The sequence below is a fragment of the Sabethes cyaneus genome, chromosome 3 (assembly GCF_943734655.1).
Source record: "Sabethes cyaneus chromosome 3, idSabCyanKW18_F2, whole genome shotgun sequence".
NCBI lineage: Eukaryota > Metazoa > Arthropoda > Insecta > Diptera > Culicidae > Sabethes > Sabethes cyaneus.
The window spans coordinates 247,015,596-247,029,124 of NC_071355.1; the positions used below are offsets into that span (position 1 = coordinate 247,015,596).

Sequence of the window (13,529 nt, forward strand, 5' to 3'; positions counted from 1 at the left end):
TCTCCACTCTCTCTACTCTCCACTCATTCTACTTTCCATTCTGTCTACTTTCCACTCCCTACGCTTAGATGCCATTTTCACAGATTTTTTCACACGCTTATATTTTGGGCCCACCAATTATGTCAGTTCCTGTGAGTTCTGGTTCTACCAATGTGTCTGATAATTAAAGTACTTCATAAACTATGTTTATTACAGAAAAAAATATGCAAGAAAAATTAAATATTGCGGAGGAAATAATAGGGTTCCAAATGTATGCGTTTCAAAAAAATCTGTGAAAATGGCATCTATGTCTCTACGCTCTATTCTCTCTACTGTCCACTCTACACTCTCCACTCTCTACTCTTTTTTCTCCTTTCTCTACTCTCCACTCTCTCTACTGTCCATTCTTTCTACTCTCCACTCTCTACTGTCCCTGCTTTCTACTCTGCTTTCTACTCTGCTTTGAACTGTACTTTCCACTCTCCATCATCCACTCTCTCTATTCTCCATTCTCTCAATTCTCCACTCTCTACTCTCCACTCTCTACGCTCTACTCTCTCTACTGTCCACTTTCTCTACTCTCCACTCCCTTTACTGTCCATTATTTCTACTCTCCACTCCACTCTCCATACTCTCTCTACTCCATACAGCAAATACGTTGCGGCTTCGACTGTTTACCATATCCTAAGATGCCAAACAACTATTCGCAAGCAAGGTAATGGAAGACCAGCCGAAATTATGGACGCAGAAGGAAATCGTTCTCTTTCTCGTTTCTTCAACCACAAGGCCTCTGGTTTGACTATCAATTAAAATGCACCAGACGAATGTTTGAAAAAAATTTTGATCTCATTTCTACAAAAACATCATGCAGATGGACAATACGTGTTTTGATCGGATAGAGCATCATCGCATTACTCCAAAAAACAATCGATCCTGAATACCCATTCCATTCCATTTTTACCCAAAAACCACGACCCGAAAAATTTGTCTCAGTGCGCCCAGTCGAAGATTTCTTTGGGATTTTTAGTTCCTTGGTGTACAAAAATAACTGGAGAACCACGAATTGCAAAAAATTGATTAGTAGAATCAAGACATGCATTCGCAAAGTTGACATGACGATCGTACAACGCTCCTGTTTCGACGTCAAACGAAAGCTTCGCCGAACAGCAGATTACGGACCGTTTTCAAATGTACACTAATTTTTTTTCAACAATGGATAATGTATCTTTAATTTCGGTAAATCAGATCTTCTTCATGTGTCTTTGTCTTTGACAGCTTGAGAAAAAAATTCCAAAATTTTAGTTGTCACACGCTACTTTCCATTCTCTCTACCCTCCACTCTCTCTACAGTCCACTCTCTCTATTATCAACTCTCTCTATTCTCAACTCTCTACTGTCCACTCTGTCTATTCTCCACTCTCTCTAACCCCACTCTCTACTCTCCATTCTCTCTACTGTCCATTCTGTCTAGTCTCCACTCTCTATTCTCCACTCTCTACTCCTTCTACTTTCCAGTTTCTCTATTTTTCACTCTATCTACTCTCCACTCTCTCTATTCCCGATTCTTTCTGCTCTCCACTCTCTCTATTCTTATTTTCTCTACTTTCCGCTTTCTCTACTTTCCACTTTCTATACCTTCCACTTTCTCTACTTTCCATTTTCTACTTTCCACTCTATCTACTGTATCCATTGGTTCTACTTTGAGACCAGACTCAATGAATCGCCCGGCAATAGAGTTACCTACTAACTTAATCGGCTTTCCGTCCGAAGACATAGCCTGATAAACAAAATTTCTCCAATTCATTCAGTTGTGGGCTACCGCTTTCCAATTCCTTGGACACCATGTGCTCTCCACCGAATCTTGCTCTACCTGATCTATACATCTTGCTTGCTGCGCTCTTAGTCGTCTTGTACCCAGCGGATTCGAAGCAAACATCATCTTTGCAGGGTAGTTGTCCGGTATTCGTGCTACCTTTCCTGCTCATCATATCCGTCCAGCTTAACCCACCTTTTGAATGATGGGTTCGCCGTAGAACAGTGCGAATTCATGGCTCATCCTCCGCCTCCATACTCCGTTTTCTTGTATCCCGCCGAAGATTGTTGTTAGTGTTCGTCTTTCGAAAATTCCTAGCACTCGCAAGTCCTTCTCGAGCCTTGTTCACGTTTCAGAACGTTTCACGTTGCAGGCTGGTGTCATTCTCCGCCGTTACCAGTGAGCCAAGGTAATAAAGTGAGCCAATTCGTTAACTACTTCAAACTCATCGATCGTCTTTCCCAACCAATTTTTTGTCTCCTTAACTCTTTAACTTAAATTGGGGCCGGCATCTTTTCTCCGTTTGTTGCAGCGTCGAAATTGCTTTCCCCGCCGCAATGGTTCTCTACCTGAGCGTCGAAGTGCAGCCAGGCTTGATTTGGCTCATCTTAAGCATACAGAGACAGAGCAATCTGCTTCTCACAACGAGCAAGTGCTTTCGTTTTCTGTTCAACCGTTTGCTCTCCCTCCGACGAATGATGCCTGAATACTGTTTTCTCTTATAATCACTCATCTTGCGCACAAGTAGAGCTAACCTTTTCTTCGCTCACTGGAGACTAAAATCTATTTGCTCCGTATCCCAAAGGGAATATCGGAAAGGCAATTATATGGACAAAAACGATATGCTCCGTGACCTTGAGAGCATGCGTTCGGTAGTCCTCAGGCAGAAAAAGAAACATGAAACAAAACTGATGCTCATTTGGGGGCAGAGCAAAGCAGCAAAGCACTGCAAAAGCAAAAAAAAAAAAACTCATCGCTTTTCGAAAAAGGTGACATCCGACTGAGACAAAGAGCAAATCGATTCGTCTTTTGTGCTTTCCCAGATAACACAAGATCGTAATAGAATGTCAATTGTCAATTTTACCTTGGAACTGAATCATCATTAGAGTATGTCATAGTGAAATGTGCAATAAGCTGTTTTATAGACGTGCGCGTAGCATGGCTATCCTGTTTCATATTCATTTTTTTTTAACTTTTTCATATTTTCGTTACCATTGAATGTTGAATTAGTGTGAGTTTGTAAATGATTCTTCTAAAACAATTAAGAAATAGAAGTGAGGGGGGCAAAACGGTCAACTTTTCGGCACATCCGAGAATTGAGACCAACGCCAATTGATTTCCTCTGATTTTTTACATGCGAGAAGTCAATTTTTATCCGTTAGAAAAAGCGGCAAAAAAAAGTTCCGTTTTCCGTCGATTTAGCCTACGGTACATTGCATTCAGCCGATTATCAGCCCGGCAAAAAATTTAGCGAACGTGAATTTTTAGCTGCAAACTGTAATAGTGTGTGTGATCATGTGCTACGCGGATATTGTCTATTGTTTTCAAAACGTGTGCCTTTGTGCCGGTTTGACTGCGGCGTCCCAGAGGCCGCCAAAATGCGCTATTCGGAATGGAATAAAGTTCTATCAGATCTACTTCTCGGGACACCAGTTGCAGATATGATTCCTTTTCTACTTCTTGGACTTTTAGCAAGATAAACACCGTTGAGTGCGTTGGCACCACGCAGTTGTGTTGTCTACCACTTCTAGTTCATCTCCGTCAACGGTATGTATTCTATCTTCGACGTATTTATTTTTAGCTCAATCCTCCTAGACTCCGCTTTCAGTCTGACGTAGATTGCCTCCACCGTCGCAAAGTTCCTGGCTATACATCAAATCAGCATCTGCAAAGTCTTGGAGTTGGCTTCTTTTGGTGAAAATCGTGCCTCTTGTTTCGATGTTCGATCACCCGTCGGATTACTCCCTCAAGAGGGACTTTGAATAGCATGCAGGATAAGCCGTCACATTGTCTCAACCCTCGCTGCGTCTCAAAGGGTCTCGAGAGTGTCCCCGAGATGCACGCGAACTACATCGCTCGAGCCAATATAGCTCTGATCAGTCGCGTCAGTTCATCTGGAAAACCGTGTTCGTACATTATCTGCCATAAGTGGTCCCGATCGACTGTATCGTACGCTGCTTCGAAATCAATGAAGATGTGATGCGTAGGCACACTATACTGCCGACATTTCTGTAGGATCTGTCGGATTCGGATGGTAAAAATCTGGCCCCCATTAAGCCCGCCTGGTAGTTCCATACGAATCCCTGTGCTATCGGTGGCTTACCTGTTATATCTAAGTGTAATTTTACCAGCGTAATGCCGCGATAATTGCAGCAGTCGAGCCGATTACCCTATTAAATAGGACAAACCACTTCTTCCATCCATCCCTACTGCTGCTTACCTAATTTTAATAAGTTCAAGACAAAAACACAAGGTTGGTCTAATATTATTCTAGTTTTTAAAATGGTATCTACAAAATATAAGGGTTGAAGTCATATATTCAAACTGATGAAGAGTGATATCAAACCTGGTAAATATTATCAGATTGGATCCCGTAACTTCAAATCTGCATTTTTCTGAAACACCGAGAATATTCGTAGCACACGTAAAGTATTATAAAGTTCCATCAGCACTTGGTGCTAAGATTGGGATTCTTGACGGTTACTCAAATAATTAACGCCAAAAATGCACGAAGCTTAAGAGGCTCATGTAGACGACGCCATCGTTTCTAGGGAGACCTGTCTAATGAGAAACGAAGATTTTATGCTAGAATTTTATCGTATTTTTTGAACAACCATGTCAACTGAGACATAGTGAACCCTCATATTTGGTTTAGCACCTTTGACCTTGTCGTCGTCGCCGGCTAAGCATCTTTCGTACGTGCTACATCCGCAGACAAATTCACGTAGGGGGTAGCAATTTCCTACCTTTCCGTCCGTTCGTAAAGTTTCCTCTGGCAGGACGTGTCATTTTGGTGCGAACAGGGGGCCATTTTTCATTGCCCTGTGTTTGATAAACTAGCGACCGACCGCTAGTACGTAGACTTTTTTCTTGCTTTGTGTCCGAAGCTGTTTGTTTCTCGTGCTGACATTATTATTTTATAACTGTCACTCGGCTGGAACGTTGTTTGTGCAAGTGAATTTCTACAGGGAATTTCTTTCGTTTTCGACTGCCACCGAATATGCTGTCTCGATGCTATTTTTCAACCTCATTTTCTGTCCGTCGAATTGCTGTGTTAGATTTCCTAAGCACAATTTTCCGATTGCTGGAGGTCATCGAATATGTGGTGTCAAATTCTTGTCGGGTAAATTTGTTACTGTGACACTTTTTCATCGATAATGGGCGTGAGTTTATCATTGGAATAAGACTGTTCGGATATCTATATAGAATTTAATGCTTTTTTTATTATTTCTTTTGGCTGTTTCAGCTATAATGATCGATGAGTTATAGTCCTCCGGGAAACGCTATAACGTATGTTACAGCTTGGGCCACCATAAGTGATACTTTTATTTAAAATCATCATTTATAATAGATGTTAAATCGACAAACACCCACGTCCTGACAAGATTGTCTTATCGGTGGTGCACCACCGATTTCTAGTTCGATTTATACTCAACCGTGCTGCTGCGGTTGTGATGAACTCTTTGTTTCCCACGATTCCCTTGGGTTGCCAAACAGGGTCCTTCTTCGAATGTCGCCCTACCAACAACGTTATCTTCGCAATCACAATCATCATCGTCATCATCATCATCATTAGTTTCATCGACACCATAAATAACTGTGAACAATTGTATATTTTTGGAAACGGGGAGACTCTCCGACCCAGAATCCCTTTTTCGCTTTACGGCAAGCAACAGAACGAACTCAGAACAGAACGATGTGAACACTAATGGAGAAGATTGGTGGTCGCGTTTTATTTTCGGGCCAAATCAAAATTGGCACTGAATCAAAATGGGCAGACTCTTCTTGATGGCTGGGTGCAATAATGTCAATTACCTTCTGTTTCCTTTCAGTAGCGTTTTCGGCAACATTTTGGTTGAAAGTTTAATTTTATTTTATGTTTCTTTTCTTTTGGACAGTGGTCTGAGGTGGAAGAGATGAACACCGACGACGTTGAGGAAGAGTTTAAAAATCGTCTAGCCGATATTGGCATCAATCGGTGCTGCTGCCTCGTGTACACTGTAAGTGGGCCCCACAATTTTTAACGTTACAATCAATCTAACCGCGATGGATTTTTCTTACAGTCCGGAACTGTTGGACATCCTAAGGGTGTGATGTTATCCCACGATTGTTTGACGTGGGACTCCTATTCGATTGGCAAACGGCTGGATCAGATCCAATCGGGACAAGAAGTGCTCGTGTCCTTCCTACCGCTCAGCCACGTTGCAGCGCAGATTGTCGATATTTTCTTGGGGATTCAGTTTGCATGTACGATATACTTTGCCGATCGGGATGCTATGAAGGGAACACTGTTAAGTACCCTTCAGGAAGCTAAACCCACTAGGATGCTGGCGGTGCCACGTGTTTACGAGAAGATCTATGAGAAAATGATGGCCGTCGGAGCACAGAGTGGAGCGGTGAAAAAGATGATTTCCAGCTGGGCCAAGAGTGTGACGTTGCAGCATTATTTGGACATGAACGACGGGTTAGTTGTTGATTGTTTTCAGCAAGATTGTTTTAAATTTCTCATTAAATTACCTTTATTTTTCTTAGTAAACCCTCCAACTCGTGGCAATACCGTTTCGTTCGAAACTTCCTGCTGTCGAAAGTGAAAGACGCCCTTGGTTTCAGTCGGATGATGACCCTCGCTACGGGTGCCGCCCCGATGGATCCCGAAACGAAGAAATACTTTATGAGTTTGGATCTTCCGATTATGGACGCGTTCGGGATGTCCGAAACATCCGGTGGACATACGCTGACGGCACCGGATAGTTACAATTTCTCGACTGTTGGAAAATCGCTCGGTGGTTGTGAGTCGCGAGTTGACCAGCCGGATGTGAACGGGCACGGTGAATTGTGCTTCCGGGGACGAAACATTCTGATGGGTTATATCGGGGAGGAAGATAAGACCAAGGCGGCTCTCGATGAGGAGGGTTGGCTGCACTCCGGAGACATTGGATACGTAGACGATCACGGTTACGTGTACATCACTGGAAGACTGAAGGTATTTTTCGTGTTAAACTCCGGAGTTTTCATCTTGTAACAATATTTGATGTTGACAGGAATTGATTATCACCGCAGGCGGCGAGAACATCCCGCCGGTGCACGTAGAGAACCTGGTTAAAAACGAACTGATGCAGGTGAGCAACACACTGCTGATCGGCGACAAGCGCAAGTTCCTGGCGATGCTGGTTACGCTCAAAACGTTCGTCAACGTGGATTCGGGTGAACCGAAAGATGATTTGACGCCGGAAACGATTGCTTGGTGCAAAGGGCTTGGTGTCGAGTACAGCAAGCTAAGTCAAATCATCGCCGCTGGACCGTGTCCGAAGGTACGAGTTTTCCTGAGTTATATTACCTTAAGAGGTCTATGTTAGTATGAGATTTAAACTTCGTTGTAGGTGCTGCAAGCAATTCAGGAAGGAATAGATCGAGCGAACAAAAAAGCTATTTCCAATGCTCAGAAAATCCAGAAGTTTGCGCTGCTGCCGGTGGACTTCTCCGTGCCTGGTGGCGAATTCGGTAAGTGTCGTACCCTTTGTAAATATTTATAAATTTATTAAAATTGCAATCAGTAACAAACAGTAAAATCTGTAAGAATCTATAAAAAATCTGTAAATAATTCATTAACATTTGTAATAGTCTGTAAAAATCTGCATTTTTTTGTGAAAATGTGTGAAAAGTCTTCAGAATACTTTACAAAATCTGTAGTAATCTGTAAAACTGTGTAAAAAAAACCTGTTTAACTCGCGAAAAATCAGTAAAAATATTTAAAAGTTCATAAAAAACAGTATAAAGTCCTCTAAGAAATGAGTAAAAACATCGGTTAACATCAAGAAAAACTCTGTAACAAATCTGAAAAATCAATAAAGTTTTTAAAATGTTTATTAAAATCACCATGAAATCTGATTAGAAATCTGTTAAAAATCATTAAAACCGGTAAAAATTAATTAAAATGTGTAAAAATCTCTTAAAAATGCTAAAAATCAGTAAAAATTTTAAAAACTCAAAAATATCAGTACAAAATTTTGTAAGAAATCCGTAAAAATCGGTAACAATCATTGAAACATCTGTAAAATTTTGCCAAAAATGTGATAAATCAGTAAAAAGTAGAAAAAGTTATTACAAAATCTGACAAGAAATGTGCAAAAATTTGTAAAAATTGGTGAACATCAACGTTGCAAGTCGAGTGAGAAGTCAACGATGCTTACTCTCACGCAAAAGAGTATGAAAAGTATAGCACTCAACGCTTACGTCGCTCACGCAAGCGTAAAACAAACAGTTGCCGTTGCTGTGTGCAGACATTTTGCTACTTACACACTCGCGAAAGCACAACCGCATATCGTCTTTCTACATAGCATAGCTTGCGAGTTAAATAACTCGTGAGAAATCAGCTACCCCTGAGAGCTAGAGGCGCAATGGGATACAGATTTAGCATTACTTTTTCTTGTGCTTTTTCATCTTCGCCCACGGTTTTAGTCACTCGCGAGTAACTGGTATCAGCAGCTCGGGCTGAAAGGACGAACGAGAGCGACGACCGTTAGCTGCTAGCTAAATACACACTCGCAAAAACTCGTCGCAGTGCATGAATGAATAAGAGCGAGAGTCCGAAAGGGATGCTTATGTCGGCGCGTGTGTTCGTTAGAGCGAGTTCGCGTGTGTGAGAGAATTAGACCACACGAGTGTAGGCATTGCAACACTGGTAAAAATCAGTAATAATCTGTAGAAATCTAAGCAAAGCAAAGAGTTGGCGTCAGTAAAAAATCTGTAGAAATTTGTAGAAAAGCAAGTAAATAATTATATAACACTTGTAAAAATATGAAAAAATCTGTAAAAATCAGTGGAGATTCTGTAGAATTCTTTACTAAATCTTTAAAACTCTGTGAAAAATCAGGAAAACAGTTTAAAAGTTTATTAAAATCTTATAAAAAGTCATATAAATCGGTAAACATCAATAAAAAGGCTACAAAAATCTAAAAAATCTGAAAAATCAGCAAAAAGTTTGAAAAGGTGGAAAAAATTAGTACAAAATCTGGCAAAAAATCTGTAAAAAACCCATGAAAATCAGCAAAAAAGTCAGTAAAAATCTGTAATAAATTAAAAAGGTCAATAAAAATTTGGAAATAAAAAATCAAAGAGAATTGAAACTGAACAAAAGAATAGACTTAAAATGTATAGAAAATCTGTTAAGAATGAGAAAAATTTGTAAAAAATTTTTGTTCTCAAAAAAAACTAGCACAAAATCTTACAAGAAACCAGTAAAAATCGGTAAGAATTATTATAAAATCTGTAACAATCTGTAAAACTCTGGTAAATCAGTAAAAAGTATGAAAAATAACAAAAAATCACTACAAAATCTAATTACAAATCTATAAAAATCAGGTAAAATTCAGTACAAAATCTGTAGAAATCCGTAAGCAAATCAAAAACTTAGCGGTACATTTCGACGGAATTTGGCCTTCCGTTTTTGTTTGTTTGACAAATTTGGTAGTCATTACATTTATCACCGAAAAATTGTAAGGCTAGTGCTACGATCCTACTGATTCTAACAAGTTCCCCTATCGAGATTCGAACATATGACGACTGGCTTGTTAGATCAATCTTGTATTTCAAAGCCACCTGGGAGAAATCTGCAAAAGTTTCCAAGAATCTGTAAAAATCTGCAAATATCTGTGAACACCTGAAAAGGTCTGAAGTAATCTGAGCTAAATCTGTAAAAATGGGAAAAAATCCGTAACAATTAGTAAAAATGCGCAAAATCCGTACAATTTATTTAAAGATGGTAAAAATCGGAATAAACCATTCGAAAATGAAAAAAATCTGAAAAATTTTATAAAAATCAGTTAAAAACCTAAAAAAACTGCAACAATCTGAGAAAAACTGAAAAGAAATCTGTACAAATTTGTAAAAAAATCGGGAGAAAAACTAAAAACCCGTAAAAAAAACTGTAAAAATCGGAATTTTTTGGAAGGACAAAAATCTGTAAAGTGTCCATAAAATGTAAAAATCCAGTGAAAATTTATAAAAATTGGTAAACAATCCGTCAAAATTTGTAAAAGACCATGAAAAAATCTGTAAAAAACAGTAAAAATCTGTTAAAACATATGAAAATTTGTAAAATTTATAATAGTTTGTGAATAAATTTCAAAGAATCCACAAACATTTTTTTAAAAATGCGTTAAGTCTATAGAAATAATTGAATAATCTTTAAAACAAACTGGAAAAATCTTTAAAAATTTGTGAAAATTTGTAAAGTCTTTATAAAACATCTTTAAAGGGGTTAATCCCGGTGTAGTGGTTAGCATTCACGCCTCTCACGCTGGGGACGTGGGTTCGAATCTCAATCGGTAAGAATCAGTAAAAAATTGCAGAAATCTAAGAAATCTGTAAAATCGACGAAAATCGGAGAAAATACGAAAAATCTGCAACATCTGTTGTAGTTGTTGCAAAAATATGTCAAAAATTAGTATAAAAGCTGTATGAAATAACGTAAAAAAAATAACGTAAAAATCAGTAAAATCCCTAAAAACAAACTGTAAAATTGAGTCAAATTTGTAAAAAAAAACTGTAAAAGTCGGAAAAAATTATGAAATGTCTGTTAAAGTCCATAAAATATGGTAAATTTGTCAAATTTGTCAAACTAAACGATTCATACCATCTAGCAGCAGAATTGATGAAAAAGCAGAAAGTAATTTGACTTTTTTTCTACTTCATTTCAGGACCCACCCTGAAGGTGAAACGAAACATTGTCCACGACAAGTACAAGGACGTAATTGAAAAATTCTACGCCTAACAACGAACACCACGAACTGACATTCCACAAACTCCTTGCCCGCGGTTAGTCGGTTAGCATTCCTCCGACACACACATGTTGTTATGTATGTTATGCTAGATATTGTTTATTTTTTGTTTATTGACAAGTAATGTTAAATTGCTTTTTGTTTTTCCGTTCTTGTTGTAGTTAGTTTTCTAGTAGCAGAATTTTTTGCATACATAATTAATTGTTGATTGTTTAGAGCGATTGAAACGAAACCAGTGCGGAAGACACTGGTAGTAAGTAATACGGGACTTAAAAACACTAAACTTTTGCGTATACCAAATGCCTTCGGTTAGGGTGTGCCCTAGCGAACATTAAACGATATTAGATAGAGCGTAACCCAATGTTGTGTTACGTTCAAGCTGTCCAGGGACTAAAGCGAACGATTGTTCTCTTGTTGTTGTGTATAAAATTATAGTTTAGTTTGTGATGATTACCTCATTAGAGTCGTTAACTCTGATAACATCGGCAGTGAATCACAGGTGATAAAGAAACGGACGTATCACGCAGAGGAGAATAGCAGAAAGCGATGGGTGAGAGTGAGAGAGAGAGCAAAGTAGCTATTAATTGAATAAAATCAATTTTCTAAGAAGCCGATCAAGTTTTGTGGCAGGGGGAAATAATGAGAACGACCTAAATGCCTGTGGGCGGAAGTGATTCAATATTTCTTAGGTCAGGTTTCCGTCTACTGGGCAGTCACGTAGCCTGGAACCGAAGTAGAAGTGTAGCAGTAATCTGTGTGAGACCGAGAGCAACTTTGGTCGTTCCTCATGGGTGGTTTTCCCGTCGAAGACGGTGGCGGTGGTGGTACGCGAAGATTGGTGCATTCAAAATTCATCACATCGGTGGGTCCTGCTTCCGATAAATGACTGCTGTCCCGGGTCTGCTTGGCAATCGGTTCTGGCTGGTTGTTTGGGGTGTACCGAAAGTTAGGGCAAAATAAATTACTTTAATGATTTTTGACGATGCTGAAAGCATAGTAAAATATTTAGTTTATTAGAAAAACTATTAAATGATGACCCGATGAAATAAAGCTCGAATTCCTTTGATTCATCGCTTTTCCCTACAACATGCGTTAGAATTGTCGGTTGACTTTTCAACCCTGCAGGCCATTAGTGAAATTTATGTGGAACTTAGCAGTTCTGGAAATTTTGCACCAGCAGTTGCAGCTGAGCCGGAAAGTTGTTGGGGCCTATTTGTGGCCTATGTGTGTAGCTAGCTCGTATCGGATGTGGAACTTGATAGCGAACCATCGGCATTGTACGGACTAAGAAAGAAATTATAACTTTACTGCTTGAGATTACTTTTCTGGTTCGAAGCAAATTTTGCGGTGAACTTTGACTGTTTCACTTTGTGAATTTGTGGCCACATTTTCGTACGCATCGAGAAACAGCATTGTTTGACAAGGAAAACTTATTTTTCTTACAACTCCTGCAGAGTTGTTAGCAGGCAAAGGTTGATCAATGGTTTAGAAGTTTCGGGTTCTAAACGAGAGTATTAATTTAAATGCGACACAGTCAGAATTTATCGTCTCATCTCTAATTATTAATAGATATAATAAAATCGACAATATGCTAATTAAAGGAAAATTAAAATAAAACAAACACAGGACGATATCAATTTGATTTATTTATTTTCATGCTTTGAACAAAACAAATTTATGGAGGTACAGCCATTTAGTATACATAGTACGGGGTAAATTCTCCCGGGAATGTGACAAGTGCACGCGCGCTACACGCAACATTGCGCGTCAAGTTAATTGAACAAAATTTTCCGAAACTCCGAACACTGAAACCTACCCACCTACCGTGTGAGGAAATAATGGCCATCGCGGCAAAAAAATGCTTCTACCCTCTGTTGCTGGCTATGCATTCCGGTGTCTCTTTACCGACAGCTCCCAGAGCGTCGTCATCGATCTCGTCGAATCCGTTACACTCCAACTGCGGGACGGTACGACGGCACGTACAGCACGCCGGTAAGTTTTCCCACGAGGAGGTTCGCGCGCGTTCGGGTTCGGATGATTGCGCACCGCAAGTGGTTGTAGTTATTGTTGACAGAGCAGCGGCAACGTCAGGTCGGTTTTGTGACGGATACCACACCATCATCGCAGTTCGATGGTCAGCGAAATGGCGTTGGCGTTGTTGGACCAATGTTTGAACAGACAGCCGTACACAGCGAATTGTGCATGCAGCACGGAAACGGTTGTTGACATCGTGTAGCGATAGCGATGAGGGTCGCACCGGGTTCGATGTGTTCCACGACAGCAGCCCGCAGGTGAAATTGTTTGGACGATCGTCCGTTGGAAATAAGAGCAAGCATGGGAAGAGCAATTTTAGCGAAATCATTGTTTTTTTTGCGTATGTTACTGGTGAAAATTGCAACGCAGGAGGTTATCAAAGTCGGCCTACCGGGAGTGATTTCTACAAAGTGGTTTTATTTGTTAGTCAGGAAGTGGGTTAATGGGAAACATTTTTGGTTCAGTCAACGTTGTGCGGCTCAATGAACATCTTTTTCCCAATAACACTTTTTATTTGCGAATGGTTGAGATCAGAATGATTGAGGGCGAAAATTTCTTATGTTTATTTCCTATATGGTGACTAATAATCAATTGTTATCTTGTTGAATATATAAATTAATTAACATAATGAATTATTTAAAAAAGAATTACTAGAACTGACCCTTTTTAGAGTTTGCCAAGATTTTTTGCAAGCTTTTTCTCGA

At 39.5% G+C, this 13,529-nt stretch overlaps 1 protein-coding gene across 2 annotated transcripts in view; it reads left to right on the plus strand.

The window, feature by feature from the left end:
• The window catches only part of LOC128744340 (very long-chain-fatty-acid--CoA ligase bubblegum), a 47,329-nt gene extending 35,909 nt beyond the window's left edge, over nucleotides 1-11,420 (plus strand). For both annotated transcript variants that reach the window (XM_053841248.1, XM_053841249.1), the window contains exons 5-10: nucleotides 5,911-6,012; nucleotides 6,076-6,476; nucleotides 6,545-6,995; nucleotides 7,054-7,323; nucleotides 7,393-7,513; nucleotides 10,711-11,420. In XM_053841248.1, the coding sequence (XP_053697223.1) occupies nucleotides 5,911-6,012; nucleotides 6,076-6,476; nucleotides 6,545-6,995; nucleotides 7,054-7,323; nucleotides 7,393-7,513; nucleotides 10,711-10,784 (1,419 nt within the window). In that variant the 3' untranslated portion in view covers nucleotides 10,785-11,420. The remainder of the gene's footprint in view (nucleotides 1-5,910; nucleotides 6,013-6,075; nucleotides 6,477-6,544; nucleotides 6,996-7,053; nucleotides 7,324-7,392; nucleotides 7,514-10,710) is intronic.
• The last annotated feature ends 2,109 nt before the right edge of the window (nucleotides 11,421-13,529 follow it).